At 30.5% G+C, this 17,626-nt stretch overlaps 2 protein-coding genes across 2 annotated transcripts; both read left to right on the plus strand.

The window, feature by feature from the left end:
* Positions 1–1,797: 1,797 nt before the first annotated feature.
* Positions 1,798–5,965, plus strand: LOC107622278 (UDP-glycosyltransferase 83A1-like). Its single transcript, XM_021113684.2, has 2 exons — positions 1,798–2,536; positions 4,883–5,965. Exons 1-2 carry the CDS (start codon positions 2,059–2,061, stop codon positions 5,758–5,760), a joined length of 1,356 nt encoding a protein of 451 aa, XP_020969343.1. The 5' UTR covers positions 1,798–2,058; the 3' UTR covers positions 5,761–5,965.
* A 1,608-nt stretch (positions 5,966–7,573) lies between these two features.
* On the plus strand, positions 7,574–10,985 carry LOC107622099 (UDP-glycosyltransferase 83A1-like). Its single transcript, XM_016324019.3, has 2 exons — positions 7,574–8,163; positions 9,933–10,985. Exons 1-2 carry the CDS (start codon positions 7,683–7,685, stop codon positions 10,784–10,786), a joined length of 1,335 nt encoding a protein of 444 aa, XP_016179505.1. The 5' UTR covers positions 7,574–7,682; the 3' UTR covers positions 10,787–10,985.
* Positions 10,986–17,626: the final 6,641 nt, after the last annotated feature.

A 17,626-nucleotide genomic window follows, 5' to 3' on the forward strand; every position in this document is an offset into this window, starting at 1 on the left:
TATCTTGAAAATCATTCCCACCTTTGGGATAAATTTTTCATCCACAACACAGCTATTCTGCACGGAAAATTGAAATCTTAATTACGGTGAAATAATTATATAGTGCTTAGGGAAGAAAACAGAACATATTCGTCTAATTTTTTTTAGACTCCTTTCTGCGGACCGAACCGAAAATATGCACGTGATGAACCACCTCTTTAGTACTTACCGAACCGAAAAGTTACTCACATTTACTCACAGTTACTCACAGTTACATATTATCAAATCAATTCAGATGTAGATCACCTCAGTCCATTCAATTCACTTCAAATTAAATTAGCAATTTCATTCCATTAAATTCGATTCAAAATTCAATAATCCAAACCTCATCAAATTGATGCGTTTCAGAAGAATCATCAAAATCGCACTCATTCAATTGATTTGAAGTTGTTTCATTCATTGTTTCAATTCAAAAGTGCAGATCAAAGAAGAAAACAAAGAAGAAGATGAACGACGAAGCTAATTGCATTGAATCAATCCAGATCCATAATGCAGAGAAGAAAAACGCGAAAGAGGAGAACAACGAATTTAATTAGGTTGAAGAAGAAGAAGGAGAATAGGAAGAAGAAGAAGAAGAAGAACAAGAACGCGAAAGAGGTTTACATTGTATGAAAAGGTTTACGTTGAGAAACATTGATAACGCAAAATAAGGATTCGTTATATACGTTATAAGAGGCGCATGTAAAACAAACGAATGTGTGGGAGCATGGAGTGAAAGTTACTTGGATACCATCCATGTAATTTTTACATGGATGTAGAGCTTTTTCGTAAAAAAAATATTGAAATATGTATTTAAACGCATATTGCGGCGGTTGAAAGAAAACTTCAGCAAAAGGTAAAATAGTAACTCAACACAAGTAACCTATTGTGGCAGTTCTAGAAAAACCGCCACTAAATATAATGCTTATTGCAACCCCACTCTTAACCGCCGCGATATGCGCCGCAATTATTCATTTGATGGCGGTTTTATAAAACCGCCGCAAAATTCTCGCCGCTATCTGCAGGAATTGTTGTAGTGTATCTTTAGAAATTATAAATTTATTAAAGTAGTTGTAAAATACTTAATAGTAAAAAAAGAGAACTTTTGCAGACTTGGGCTGCCAGCCTACTGTTAGGCGGAGCGAATTAAAGTTTCAGAATCGTCTCATTAAGCGAGGTGGGGTGGACCAGTCCACCAAAAAGCGAACTTTTAGCGGGATGGGACTTGCTTCCCCCCAGCCCCTAATTCCATGTGCCTCATATATGAAAGCAATAAATGTCATCAAACCTTATATACCTAATCACATTTTTCATTTTTTTTTTACCACAATTAATTTTTCTATAGATGTTCTGTTTTAGCCACAACAAATGACAATTACAATGCAAAAAAGGAGACATATCCTAAGAGTGACGTGTGTTAGTTGCATCATTTTCCGTTGACATGTGTTGCACCTCGTGCTTATTAAAAGCTACAAACAAATGTTAAAATAAAAGCTGAGAAACGGTAAATTCTAGCTAGCAACCACCAACAAGGAAAGAAGATGAAAAAATTGCAATCATTTGTTACACTATTCTTCTATAAAAGTAAGCAAAACTTAATGCTACAAAAATATGCATAATCATTCATTTTTCTTTTCGTTTGTAAATTCTATAAATTATTATACATAAAAAGATAAGTGGTTATGCATATTTTTTCATTCATACAAACAATTATTCCTATTCACTATGGATCACCTTGGGACTTCTATCATGCATGACCCAACAAGCATTTATGTATGAGAAAGAGTGCCCCCCTTTGCCAGAAATTGCTGATAGTTACTTATGTGGAAGAGCCTAACTCGTTGGTTATAAAGAATCAAGATAATCAAGAATCAGCGTGATTAGTTATGACAATTGTATAGAATTAGTCTTATTTTAGGTGCACTATATAAGTAGAGTTTCATTCGTGGTGTGAAAGATCAACGTTGGAAACCACTATGAACTAAGAGTTTCATTGAGTCTAATAAAAACTTGAAACTTGAAAGTGTAATACACAAAAACATGAACACTCCAATAGTGCTAGCTTTACCATACCCAGCTCAAGGACACGTCACTCCCTTTATGAGCTTCTCACAAAAGCTGGTCGAGAATGGATGCAAAGTCATCTTTGTTAACACGGAGATCAACCATAACCGTTTTGTGAGTTCCATGATGGTTAGGGAAAAAGACAATAATACCCTTGATGATGAAACAATAAAACTGGTTTCCGTCCCGGATGGTTTAAGCCCTGAGGACGAAAGAACCAATTTCGCCAAACAATGTGTTGGTTTGAAAAGCAGCTTGCCTTCAATTCTTGAGAAATTGATAGAAGATTATGGAGTTAGTTGCATCGTTGTTGATTTTGCAATGGGATGGGCATTGGAAGTTGCGAATAAGATGGGAATCAAAGGCGCTTTTTTCTTTCCAGCGTCAGCAGCTATGTTTGCTTTGTTGAACAATATTCCTATGCTCATTCATCGTGGCATCATAGATTCTTCTGGTAAGAATCTAATATCACTTCACCACTTTATTTAAAGGGAAAATTATTACAAACCACCGTTAGAATCTTTAATATTAAAATTATTTAAAATGACTAATTTTAAAATATTTTGAAAAAAAAGACTAAATTTTTTTTTAAAAAGATAAATATATTTTTAGATTATTTTTTTATTTATTTTTTTTTAAAATATTTTTTTCTAATAATCTATCATACTCAAATCCATATTCTTTATCTATAACTTATAAAGACATTTGTTATTGTCAATCACAAAACATAAGTACTTGAGAGCATACTAATGTCTTACTATTATCATATAGAGAGTAGTCAACAATGAATATAAGTTAATTTTCCAATGTTGTCCTTGCCAAGGAGCCGAGTGTCTATTACAAAGATATATAAATATTCACGCCAGAGACCAATTAGATCAGCACCGGTTATTGCATTTGATTCAAGGGCTAAACCTTGAATAATTGAAGAAAGAGATCTCTCGAGACAAGTTCCACAAATTTTAAATGATTTATTTGATGTTCGTTGTTGACTACTCTCTATGATAATAGTAAGATATTAGTATGCTCTCAGGTACTCCTAGGTCTTACAATTTGTGATCGGCAGTAACAAATGTCTCTATGAATTATAGATGAAGAATAAGGATTTGAGTATGATAGATAATTAAAAAAAAAATGTTTACAAAAAAAAATAAGTAAAAAAATAATCTAAAGATATATTTGTCTTTTCACAAAAAAAATTGATCTTTTTTTTTAAATATTATAAAATTAATCCTTCTAAATAATTTTAATATTAAAAGTCCTTTTTAATAATTAAATCTTTTTAACAGTCCTTTATAATAATTTTTCCAAGATAATATATGCTACGAATGGATTAAAAAAAAAGGGATAATATGGGTAGCAATTACCTTTTTTGTTATTATGAAATAATTTAATTTCTCTATTATTTTGACAAAAAAAAATGCTTTTGTTGTTTTTAACTTTTCATAGATTTTTTATGTTATTGTGTGACAATTGTGTGATATCTTTTTATTGTTTTGTCAAAATTTTTATTTTCAAAAAATTTATCTGTTATTTTCATATTAAAAACAACAACAAAAATCATATTTTTAGAATGGCAAAATTTTTATCAGCGGATTCATTCATCCCAAAAACTAAAAATAAAGTTGAGCAAAATTATCGACGAATAAAATTTGTGGATATCGTTTATCATATTAAGAAAAAGAGGAAGTATAGGGAGCCAATAGAAATTTTGTATAATGTGTACAATGGAGGTTTAGGAATGTCTGATTCAGTATTAGAGATATAATCATTAGTGTTACCTTTTCCTATCAGGTTAAGTTTTTTGGATGAGTAGTTTCATGAGATGATAACATAGCTCTAGATCCAAAAGGTCAAGATTTCGATCGTCATTGGTGAACCCAAATGAATTCAATATTATTTATGGTGCAGTTGGCAAGATATTAATAAAAAATTTTATATTATATCATGAAATTATTTTTTTAAGAATTTAAATTAATAGAAGAATATATATAAATAATTATATCTCTATCAGATATTTAGAGAATTCTATTTTTGTTGTTAAACTCAATTTTTATATAAGATATGAAATTTCAGTATAAAGTATGAATGAATCTATGCATAGTGCATGGTTTAAGTTCTAAAAAGAATTCTTACCCAAAATAACATATTAAATAAAGCAATGCTATATGATCAATTTTTTTAAATTAATATACTTGGTTAATACATACTAAATATTTTTATTATATTAAATACTAAATTTTAAATTTTAAATTTTAATAATATAAAAATAAAGTATTAATCTAAATTGTTGGCTAATAGTAACAAAAAATATTGATTTTTTAATATTTTTTTATTAAAAATCAGTTATTAATATAAAATACATACTAAATATAAATTAAATCACACATATATACACAATATATTATGACTAATTTAGTGGCTACTTTTTTATATACATGTAATATTTTTTTATGAAAAAATATAATTAGATTTTGGCAAAACTACATACATCAAACATCAAGCTGCATGTTATGAAGATCCCATAAAGTAATTTGACTAATTTCTATTGAATTACCATTTTGAGTATTTTCTTTTTTTTTTCTCTGAAATTTTGATATCGAAAAAGTTTAGGAGCCAGCAACTTTTGTGTTTTCTGGCCAGCACTTAACCATTAAAACAAAAGTGAGTGATTTTTCACCATTAGATATAATCTCACACCATTAAAAACACTATTAATAGCCAATTGATAATTACAAAACACCAAAATTACTGCCGCATAGCATTCCTCTTTGATACCTGAATTTGCATTACATTGCAGGACTCCCAGTCACTAAAAGGACATTTCGGTTATCAGAAAGTATGGCTCTTATGAGCACAGAAACCCTGTATTGGTCAAACACTGCTAATGACCCAATAAATGCAAAGACGCTATTCGATTATGTAATGCATTGCGGACAAGCTCTAACCATGTCACACTGGTGGTTGTGCAACACTGCATATGATCTTGAACCTGCAGTTTTCTCCTTTCTCCCAAAGATCTTACCAATTGGCCCATTGTTAAGAACCTACAACACAAATTATATCACAACATCTTTCTGGGAAGAAGATTCCTCTTGCATGAGTTGGCTTGATCAACAGCCTCACGCTTCTGTCGTGTATGTCGCCTTTGGTAGTTTCGCTCTTTTCGAGGAAACACAGTTTCGCGAGCTAGCTTTTGGACTTGAGTTAACAAAAAGACCGTTTCTTTGGGTGGTGCGTCAAGATTCCGTTAACAACAAAAATGTTTCTTACAAGCATGAATTTGAAGGGAGTAAGGGTAAGATTGTGGAATGGGGTCCTCAACAGAAGATCCTAAGTCACCCTTCTATAGCTTGCTTTATAAGTCACTGTGGTTGGAATTCCACCATTGAAGGTTTGTCTAATGGACTTCCCTTCTTGTGTTGGCCGTACTTTTCGGATCAAGTTTATGACAAAATGTATATTTGTGATGAGTTGAAAGTTGGTTTGGGATTTGATTCGGATGAAAATGGATTGATCTCGCGTGAGGAAATAAAAGCCAAAGTGGACAAACTACTTGCTGATGAGAACATTAGATTAAGGTCACGTGTGCTAAAGAAGAAGATAGAAAACAACATTCAACAAGGAGGTAGTTCTTCCGAGAACTTAAACAAGTTCATTAAGTGGTTGAAGGAATAGATTAATTAAAGGTAAACACTCACGTATATCGTGCAGTAGTTAAAAATAGTTAAATAATAATTTAGTTAAATATATTAAATTATTTAATAATTTTTAATTAGTCACTTAGCTTCAAAATAAATGAGTTTTTACCTTCATTAAAGTAGATTATAAATGTATACGATAATAATCTCTTTAGTAACTCGGGAGGTATTGTATAGATCAAAAGTTATAAGACTAAAGTTGGTTTATAAGTAACCGATTATTTGTATAATTTATATTTTTATAATATCAATTATGTGAGTTTTAATTTATGTTTTGATGTTAGTTTAAGTTAAAAAGGTAGTTTAGATTAACAAAAATGTGAAAAAAAAAATCAACATATTTGTATATATTTATTATATTGCTTTATGTATATTTTTTTAACAAAATAATCAACCACTTGATCATCACTTCCGTGCATGTTTTTACTATTAATCTATTATAACGATATATGAAAATTTATTAGAGTATTTAATATTAATACACAATTATACTAATTAATTATGGGACCAAAATATAAAACAAAATTAATTTTCCTTAACTAATTAAACACGAAAGCTATGGGCCTAAATATTTTTATTAGGCCATTGTTTTGGTATATCCTTTACTATTATATAATAAATTAAACTTAATTACACTTTATTTAACGTATAAAATAAATAAATTTATTTATATATTTTATCTACATCTGTAGTATCCTATCTGAATCGATTTTTAAATAATTAATTTATTATATTATTTCTATACTCTTAATTTATTACATATGAGCAGCGTATATTCTAAAGTTTATTTTTGTTTGAGTTAAATTGATTAAAAATATAATTATTTTATGTGTTAAATTTTACATAATAAATCTATCATTTAATAATATTTAATTGAAAAATAATTTACTCTGTAATTTCTTGAAAAAACGGAGCAATTACCTATTATTATTATTATTATTATTTGGTATTTATAAATTAAATGAGAAAGAAAAGTATCACATACACTTGATCATTATCTCGTGGGTAGTTGGATGTAATGATTCTCTCGGCGGCCTTCTCTTTTCCTTTTTTCTTAGTGTTGACTGTTTTATACTATAATATTATGAATATGAATAACTTTTTTTTAATTTTCTTTTCTTTTTTTTTCACTTTCACTTCAAAAGACATTTGCTTGTTTAAGTTTTTTAAAAAAGTTGTAAGTTTCAACTAAAAATAAATAACGGTTTTAATAAAGTATATATTTGTCAAAGTTCTTATTTTAAAGAGATTAAATAATCAACATTTGTAAAAATTGAAAATTTTATTACATATTTCAATAAAAGCTTTTCTCCTTTAACACTTCAAATTTCTTTACGTCACCTACATGCGAAATACAATTTTACTTTCAATACAATATATACAGCAATTCAAAATATTAAATATTAAATTATCTCAATTTCAAACAACTTTCTTTCCTATTAATATATAACAACTATTTAAATGAAGATAGCAAAAATATTTTTTTTATAAAAATGCTTGATTTAAAAATGTGACTTATTTATTTAATTATATCTTAAATAAAAAGATAATATTTTTATAACATATTAAAATCTAATCATATAATTTATCATCTAAGAATCAAAAAAAATATTTTCAGATAAAAATAATTATAAAATTTTTATGGTAGTATTTATCTTAGTATATTAGTTAAATATTCTAATATTATTTTTTCTTTACTAGTCAAAATAGAATCTGACAAATATCATCGATAATATATCCTTAGATGCGACCGGTTTGGAATCTCCTATATTCCCAGTTCTTAACCTACACACACACACATCATGTAAGCCATGACGATGATCATTTTGAATATTCATAGTATATATTAACCCATTGCATACATCTAAGTTACCATGAACCCAATACCATAAATTCATAATGAACACGCCAACAGTTCTGGCTCTACCATGGCCAGCTCAAGGACATGTTAATCCCTTGATGATATTTTCACAAAAATTAGCTGAGCATGGGTGCAACATCATCTTTGTTAACACAGAATTCATACATGAGAAGGTGGTGAGTTCCATCAATAATAATAGTAATGGATCATCATCAATAAAATTGATGTCAATCCCTGATGGTCTGGGACCTGAGGATGACAGAAGAAATATAGGAGAGTTATGTATCTCTATATTAAGGACCATGCCCTCTATGTTAGAGAAGCTAATCGAAGATGTTAGATTGAATGATGGAGTTACAATAAATTGTATTGTTTATGATGGGACTATGGGGTGGGCTTTGGAAGTTGCAAAGAAAATCGGAATCAATGGAGCTCTCTTTTGGCCTGCATCAGCGGCTTTGTTTGCGATGCAGTATAACATTCCCAAGCTTATGGATGATGGAATCATAGATTCTCAAGGTAATAATATACTCCTATATATATATATATATATATATATATATATATATATATATATATATATATATATATATATATATATGCTTCCATTTCTGTTAGTTTTATAATATCTGTTTAAAAGCAAATATTTTTTGCTGCATATCCTTAATTTATTGGTTAAGACAATTATATAATATAAGCTTTGATACAAATATTATCTATTTAGGAATAATCATGTTAGTGAAGTAGAATATACATTAAAAAATAAAATATATATTAAAAATAAATTAAACTATATATATATTTATATACAAATACATAACAATTATTTTGATAGTTGATTTTGAACGAACGTAAACATATATAGTATTTTTGTTTAGTAATAATAATTTTATTAGTTTAATTTGTGAAATATTATGCATTCTTAAAATTTATTGAAATATATATTTTTAATATTGGTTTTTTTTTTTTTTTGTCATTGATATTTTAAAACAGTCATGTTATATTGATATAAAATATAAAATATTTTATAACAATTTATTTATATTTATAATTAAAAAATGAATAAATGTAAAAATATAGTAGTAATAATTGATATTTTGCATTCATAAGATGTTTGATTATTTTTATGGTGAATTGCTTTGATAGAAAATTTTCTGTTTGAAATGTATGAAATCAAACTTAATATTTCATAATGCAATATTCCATTAGAGAATTAATTAAGAGTGTAGTCAATTAAACAAGTTAATTAATTAAAAAATAAGTTTGTTATTAAAAAATAAAAAATAATACTCTACTACCATAATTTTTTAATATTAAAATTAAAAATAAAAGAAATTAATTTAAATTGACTTATGTTTATAGTTGGTTCTTTAATTTATATTTTTTCTTTATAATGTGTTATGATTTATTATTTACTTGGTCAAACGTTCTTTATAATAGAAAACTCCGGGCATTAATGAACTATGCGTAATTAAATTTCATGTATTTTCTTTATGTATAATAATACATTATTAATAAAATTTATTATTGTTTTATTATTTGACTAATAAAAATATTTTGTTTTATTAAATTTTAAATTTTAGTAATATAAAAATAAATATTAATTAATATTACAAAAATAAAATATTATTTGTATACTGAAATTAGTTATCAAAATCAATTATTATATATTTGTGTATATTATATATATTGTTTAATTTATTTTTAATGTGTATTTTGTATTTTATATTATTGTCTAATTTTTGTGACTGATCTGATTTTAGTATACACGTAGTATAATGGTGATAAAAAATAAAACTCTGCTAAGGAGATAATGAAAAATCTTGATAATGTATACAATGGGCTCTAAATTTGGCCCAATATAAAAAAAAATAATAAAAAAATTTTTAAATTATCTAAACCAAAAAATTTAAACAATTATTTAAAAAATTAATCATTCCAACCCTAATTTATTAAAACATTTCACTCAAATACCCTCCTCCTCCTTTTAACCGTTTGTAACTCCTATTTTTATCTCTTTTTTAATCCTATTGTACATATTGTACACTAAAATTATTGTCTCTCCATATTTTTTCATGAATTTAAATACTAATCCTAATTTTTTAAATTTTAAAATTTGAAATTAAATAATTAATGATTTGATTTTTTTTATTTTATCTCTCTTTTTTAATACTATTATACATATTGTACACTAAAATCATTGTCTCTGCATACTTTTTCTAAAAAATATTAATTGTCTAACATATTGTATTCCAAACATTTATGTATTTCATTTGAAACTTCGTCAGGAGCTCCAACAGCAGAAAAAAGATTTCAGTTATCACCTAGTATTCGAGAAATGGACACAGGATTAATCTGGTGGATAAATTTTCCAAAAATAGAAACTCAGAGGAAGATGTTTAAATATTTGTTGAGCTTCACAAAAACTCAATATTCCACAGATTGGTATTTTTGCAACACCACAAATGAACTTGAACCTGCAGAATTGTCTTGTTTCCCAAAGCTACTCCCCATTGGGCCATTATTGAAAAGTAATAACAATGAAGATAGCACTACATCATTCTTGGAAGAAGATCTCTCTTGTATGAGTTGGCTTGATAACCACTCAACTGCCTCTGTTCTTTATGTTGCCTTTGGAAGCACCACTCATCTCAATGAAAAACAATTGGTAGAACTTGTTCTTGGTCTTGATCTCACAAACAAACCCTTTCTTTTGGTTATGCGTCAAGATTTCAAATATGAGTTCAAGGCTGGGAGCCGGGGTAAGATAGTTAGATGGGCGCCTCAACAGAAAGTACTGAGTCACCCTGCTATTGCTTGTTTTGTTAGTCATTGCGGTTGGAATTCTACTATTGAAGCTTTGTCTAATGGGGTCCCATTCTTGTGTTGGCCATATTTTTGTGATCAATTTATTAACAAATTATATATTTGTGATGACTTGAAAGTTGGGTTGGGATTTGAAGGTGATGAAAATGGACTAATTTCACATGAAGAGATAAAGGCCAAAGTAGACCAACTTCTTGGTGATGAGAATATAAAGTCAAGGTCTCTTGAGTTAAAGAAGAAGTTGAAGAGCAACAATGAAAAAGGAGGTGCATCTAGAGAGAACTTGAGAAAATTTGTTGCATGGTTGAAAAAGTAAGAACAAATTATGTCTTAAATTTTTTTATAAAACAATCATATTAATAAAGTGAGAAAATGAAGTTTAATCATTATCAAACCGTTATTCAATATGCATATGTGGAAATGTATTTCACCTAATAATCCTTTATTTGCTCATTGCCCATCTCATGTATCCGATCACATTTGGAATAATAAATAATATTGTGATTAATTATTTATCTCCAATGCTAATTATTCTTAGAGTTTTTTTTTTTATAAATTTATACATATTACAATAAATAGTTTTAAAAATTCATGTGTTTAAATAATATAATTAAATTAAGCTTCTTAATAATAAGCAAAAAACGCTTGACATCTAATGTTATCAGATCAATTATATTATTAAAGTCAAGGAGAATGTGTTAGACTGTTTTTTCTCCCTAAAAATGATGTACATAAATTAATGAAGATATATATATTAGAATATCATTATTAGGGAACAAAATCAACAAAATATCAAAGAGAATTAAAAAAAAATCAATGTAATTTATTAGGATATTATTCCATAACGAGTGTATTTTTAGTGTACTCCTGGTCTATATATTGGTAAGAACTTTGTAATCACAAATGAGAAATATGAATAAAAATAATACTTTTCTAAATAATTTTTCGTTTCTTTCCTAAACTCTTTGTACCATGGCAACATGGTATCAGAGCAGAGTTGGGTTCTAGGAATTCAAATTTCTGACGAATTCACATTACAAATTACAAATATGCTACGCAATAGTTTTGGCATGCGATCATCACAAACCAATTCTGACAATTTGTCAATTGGTTTCAAACTAAACGGATATAATTATCCATTATGGGCAACTCTGATAGAAAAAGCAATTGGTGGAAGAAGAAAGAAGAAACACACAAAAAAAACTGGTTTAAGATTGTGGGTTACCCAGATTAGTGGAAAAACAATCCAAAATCATCAAGAAATCAGAGTAAGGGAGCTGCCGCTGTGAGTATCTCATAAGTCACCAGTAGCGGAAGAGAGGAACAAGTCATGATGGCAAGGCAGCTGCGGCGGTAATAAGGGTAAGGACTACTGAACTCCTTGGCTGCTCAGCCCAAACTGCGGCTCAATATAAAGGGGAGTCCCAAAATCAGAATCCAATTAAAAAGATAAATGAATGAATTTTCGATTGTGGGGCTACCGGTACTATGACTCATGACCTTCATGATTTTAACAGCTTGACTATACCCTCAAAAGCCCATATTGAAACAGCTAGTGAAGAATTAATTGATGTTAAAGGTGGAGGCTCCATTACAAAAATTGAAATTAAAAAATTACCTCTATGTCCCTGCACTATCATCAAAATTATTGTATGTTAGCCAAGTAACAAAGGAATTAAATTGTGTGGTACTCATGTACTCTACCTTTTGTCTTTTACAGGACATTCTTACGAAGGAGATCATTGGGCGTGGTAATGAGCGAGAAGGCCTTTACTACGTTGATGAAGTAGCACACCAGGGTCATGCCATGCTTGCTCACGGAACGGTTACTAGGCAACTATGGTTATGGCACATGCGTCTCGGACATCCTTCATTTGGGTACCTCAAGTTACTATTTCCTAGTCTTTTTACAAGTAGTACTGAACCCCCAAATGTGAAACTTGTATTCGTGCAAAAAATCACAGGGTTTCTTTTCCTCCAACCAACATTAGAGTCAATTCTAGTTTTTCTCTAATACACTCTGATGTGTGGGGTCCAACTCCTATTTCCCATAATAATTTTCAATATTTTGTGTTATTTGTGGATGATTTCTCTCGCATGACTTGGGTATATTTTTTAAAACACAAATCTGAAGTACCTGACAAGTTTTTTGCTTTCTACCAAATGATTCAAACTCAATTCAACAAGAAAATCCAAGTACTTCGCTCAGATAATGGTGAGAAATTTATAAACCAGTCAATGTACAATTTTTTATGAAAAATGGTCTTATCCATCAAACTTCCTGCCCAAATACACCCCAACAAAATGGTGTGGCTGAGCGGCGAAATCGTAAGTTACTTGAGATGACCCGAGCCATGCTTTTTGATGCACAAGTTCCAAAATTTTTTTGGCCTGAAGCTATAGCGACCTCTGCCTACTTACTAAATCGCCTACCTACCCAAGTTCTCCACCACAAAACACCCTTACAAGTCTTGGCTACTCAAACTGCAATCCCGCCTATTCTAACCTTACCACCTCGAGTATTTGGATGTTCCGTCTTTGTCCACATTCCCAAAGCCAATAGAACCAAACTTGATTCTTGTGCAGAAAAATGTGTTTTTGTTGGGTATGCTACACACCAAAAGGGGTATAGGTGCTACAATCCAATCACTCGTCGTATTCATGTGACCATGGATTGTGATTTTTTGGAATCTGAATTTTACTTCAGCCGCCAACATGGCATTCAGGGGGAGAACAATAATGAACCACCAAGTTGGCTAAATAATCTTTGTTGCCCAAAAACTGTTCAAACAGAGCAAGTAGATGGAGCCACCGAGCATACTTCACTCAACGTAGAAAATAACTCGGTACATACAACCAATGAGAGTCCTTTTGAGAATGTCAGACAAGAGGTAAGTAATTGTCAATTTGATAATTTACTTCCTGTTTTTAATGAGACCACTAACAATAACAGTATAGCATTGGAACATGAAGAACCAGAGCCTAATACCTTTATTCTTCCTCCAAGAAGAAATAGAAGGATGCCTCCTGATCGATACTCACCAGACCATGTTCCCCGTAACTCAAGATACCCAATAAGAGTGGCTAGAGAAGGAATGACAGATGTTGCAAAGGCTTTTTCCATCAGACTCTTAACAGAAGACATTCCAAGAACTGTCTGAGAAGCCAATGAGAAAGCTGAATGGCGAAAAGCCATGAATACAGAAATGGAAGCTCTAGAGAAGAATGGAACTTGGGAAAAGTGTATCCTACCGACAGGAAAAAAGCCAGTCGGGTGCAAATGGGTTTTCACCATTAAACACAAGGCAGATGGCACTATTGAACGGTACAAGGCAAGGTTGGTGGCCAAAGGTTATACACAGACCTATGGTATCGACTACACTGATACTTTTTCACCGGTTGCAAAGATTAATACTATCAGGGTGTTATTTTCAATAGCAGCAAATGAAGACTGGCCACTCCATCAATTTGACGTCAAGAATGCTTTCTTGCATGGAGAGTTGAAAGAAGAAGTGTACATGGAAGCTCCTCCAGGTTTCTCAACGGGATTTGGAAAACATGAAGTTTGCCGATTAAAGAAGGCTCTTTATGGGCTTAAACAATCTCCACGTGCCTGTTTTGAAAGATTTACAGTTGCCATGAAAAGGTATGGGTACAAATAAAGCAACTCTGATCATACCCTTTTTTTGAAAAAATGGGGAGATTTAATCACTTGCCTAATAATCTATGTGGATGATATGATCATAATGGGAAGTGATGCTGAAGAAATTGCAAAATTGAGAAGGAACCTATTTACAGACTTCGAAATGAAGGATTTGGGAGGACTAAAATATTTCTTAGGAATAGAGGTTCTACGATCCAGTAAAGGAATCTTTATCTCCCAAAGAAAGTACATTTTGGACCTTCTGGTAGAAATAGGAATGGTAGATTGCAAACCAATAGATACGCCCATGCAAGTTAATCACAAGTTGAAGATGGTAGAAGGTGCCACCCTAGCAGATAAGGAAAGGTACCAGCGACTGGTTGGAAAACTAATTTACTTATCACATACTCGGCCTGATATAGCTTATGCTGTGGGAATAGTAAGTCAGTTTATGCATAAGCCACAAGAAGATCATATGGAAGCTGTTATGAGGATAGTTCGATATTTGAAGGGAGCTCCAGGAAGTGGAATCATTTTCAAAAGGAATGACTATTTGAAGGTTGAGGCATACACTGACGCAGATTGGGCGGACAACCCAAATAATAGAAGATCAACAGCTGGTTACTTTACACTTGTTGGAGGCAACTTGGTAACTTGGAAAAGCAAGAAGCAGAAAGTTGTAGCTCTTTCAAGTACTGAGGCAGAATTTCGAGGGATCGTTAAAGGCATAACTGAAGTATTGTGGATAAGCCAATTGATGACTGAGATTGGGTTTCCACCACAATCGCCAAGCCAGTTGAAATGTGACAACAAAGCCGCAATCAGCATTTCAGAGAATCCTGTACAACATGATAGAACAAAACATGTTGAGGTGGATCGACACTTTATCAAAGAAAAAATTGAGAATGAAATTATTGAGCTTCCATTTGTGAGATCAGAAGAACAGTTGGCTGATATTCTTACTAAAGCAGTTTTAAAATAAGCCCTTGCTAAGGTTCTAACCAAACTAAGTATTGGTGATCCCACTACTCACCTTGAGGGAGAGTATTAGAATATCATCATTAGGGAACAAAATCAGGAAAATATCAAAGAGAATTAGAAAAAAATCAATGTAATTTATTAAGATATTATTCTATAACAAGTGTACTCTTAGTGTACTCCTGGTCTATATATTGGTAAGAACTTTGTAATCACAGATGAGAAATATGAATAAAAATAATATTTTTCTAAATAATTCTTCGTTTCTTTCCTAAAATCTTTGTACCATGGCAACAATATATTCCATGCATCACATACATGGCAACAACACAAGTCAATATTTTAATCCTTTATTGGTTTAGGAAATCAAACCAGACTACTACTTTTCGTTTTATACATGGTACGTAATATAGTAATATTAAGGTCCCTAATATTAATTAAAAAGTGTTCGCGCAGCAAAATTTTTTGTTTCAAAATATCCATTTTTTCGTTGAAGTTAAATTGCGTCTTCGTCATGGATGCATGTTGCTGAGGATCCCGTATTCATGAGATCGAAGATAATTATAAATTGCATAATTACCCACTGTACTACAATTTTTAATATTACATATTTTAATTCTCAAATTTTAAAATATATAAAATATTTTTAATATTTGTTTCTATTAAACAATAATAATACAGTTTTTTTATTTGATTCATTTAATTAAAATTACTGTTTTAAAATTTTTAAAAGTTTTTAGAGATTTTTATATTTCATTCTTTAGATCAAATTAGACAAAAATTATATTGTTTAACAGAAATAAATATTAAAAAATATTTTAAAATCTGAAATACAAAAGTATTCAATATTAAAGGCTAATTTAAATAATTATTCTTATAAATTCCGTCTTTTAGGATATACTATTATTTTGTATAGGTTATGTTATTTAAATAAGGGAGCTCTGATCTTTTTCTTTTTTAAAATAAAAATTGTGGAACAGGAAAGTCTCTTATAACCGACGGGTGGGCTATAAGCAATTGAGGGTTGTTACCGACAATTATTTTCGTAACGACTAATAACGAGAATCATTTGTTAATTATAATAATTATTGATGCAAACTTTTCAAAGAGCACTGATGTCTTCAGAGTGTTACAACACACAACATACATTTTTTTTTTCCTTCCTTCTGCTTTCATTGTTAGCTTGATTTAGACTGATAGATGATGAGAGATCGATTGTTGTGTTGTTGTGAAGAGGATGGCCGCAAAGTGGTGCATGGTTATTGGTTAATGTCGAACAGTCAGGCAAAGATGGTTGTCGATTGAAAAAATAAGTAGTTGTAGATCTCTTTGGGTTACATATAACATCTTATCAATGATCATGTTGTTACCATTTTTTCCCTCCTTCATCTGATTACATATAACATCTCAAAATTGAGACATTATTTTTGTAATTATACTCGTGTCTTCTTATCTCCTAATTATATAGCTAAATGATGAGTTTGGAAAACTCTTATTTAATAATGAACAAACATTATTAAAATATTTAACTACAAAATTATTAATTTGATCTTAATTCATATTTGCTTAATTAATAATTTTGTTGTGCAGATTTTATGTTGGGCCGAAAAATAAATTTCTGGCTTAAGCCCAATAACTAGCTCTGTTGCATGTTTTATACTAAGGGGCTGAAACTTTAAATTGATGGGCCAATGCTGATGACAACCAAGCCCATGGTTAATTTTTGATAAAAGCTTCCTTTGCTTGATCCGAAACAAAGTTCATCAGGAAAGCAAATGTTAACCAAACGGGCCAGTTTTAATTTCAAAGCTATAAACCCAAATCTCATTTGAGATGTATGGTTCCAAACTTGATCCGAAACCAAGGAAAAATGAAAGCAAAGTGCTTCCAACGGAACCAAGCCTTTAACCATGTGATGGATTTCAAAATCTATTACATTGTTAATTAATGCATGGGGAATATGAGAGAGAAAAATTCAGCTGAGTTGATTGATGGCTATTATGACAAACACGCCACTCTAAGCTAGGGAAGTAAAAGCAAGCTATTCTCATTTAATTTGTTTAACCACTTTGTATTGCTTTTCTTCAGATTCCTTTTTTTCCTCATCTCTTTCTTCTTCTTTCTTCGGTCCTTGTCCAGGAAACAATGGAAGCAATGTTCATCAACTATCAAAAAGAAGAAGTTGCATGCATCAAGACCATCAAACTAATGATGGCAAGAAAACATACTAAAATAAAAATGAGATGTGGCTGAGATATTCACCATATTTGGTTAGATTTGGTGAGATATCTTGAGCTCTTCATGCTCAAAAATGGACGTTGAAGATTCGGCCAGCATGGAGGAGATTCTTGAAGCATGGCTTGTCTTTGATTCTGCTCAACCACCACAGGGAGTAGCTAGAGTGGCGAAGTGATGGTTGAAGGCAGAGATTAAAGCAGATGAAGTCATCATCATCATGAAGCATCAAGGGTCAGAAATCCATCTTGGAGAGCAAGCCAAGGATGGAGAGCTCGGATTGATGAAGGGTGATGATCA

Source organism: Arachis ipaensis, chromosome B10 (genome assembly GCF_059453495.1).
Source record: "Arachis ipaensis isolate K30076 ecotype BB chromosome B10, ASM5945349v1, whole genome shotgun sequence".
NCBI classification, from domain to species: Eukaryota; Viridiplantae; Streptophyta; class Magnoliopsida; order Fabales; family Fabaceae; genus Arachis; species Arachis ipaensis.

What these genes read in the sequence shown, in the direction of transcription:
- LOC107622278 (XM_021113684.2), top strand. Translation starts at nt 2,059, where the DNA reads ATGAACACTCCAATAGTGCTAGCTTTACCATACCCAGCTCAAGGACAC. An exon ending in TGGCATCATAGATTCTTCTG is followed by an intron (nt 2,537 to 4,882) that starts GTAAGAATCTAA and finishes ATTACATTGCAG; the next exon opens with GACTCCCAGTCACTAAAAGG.
- LOC107622099 (XM_016324019.3), top strand. Translation starts at nt 7,683, where the DNA reads ATGAACACGCCAACAGTTCTGGCTCTACCATGGCCAGCTCAAGGACAT. An exon ending in TGGAATCATAGATTCTCAAG is followed by an intron (nt 8,164 to 9,932) that starts GTAATAATATAC and finishes AAACTTCGTCAG; the next exon opens with GAGCTCCAACAGCAGAAAAA.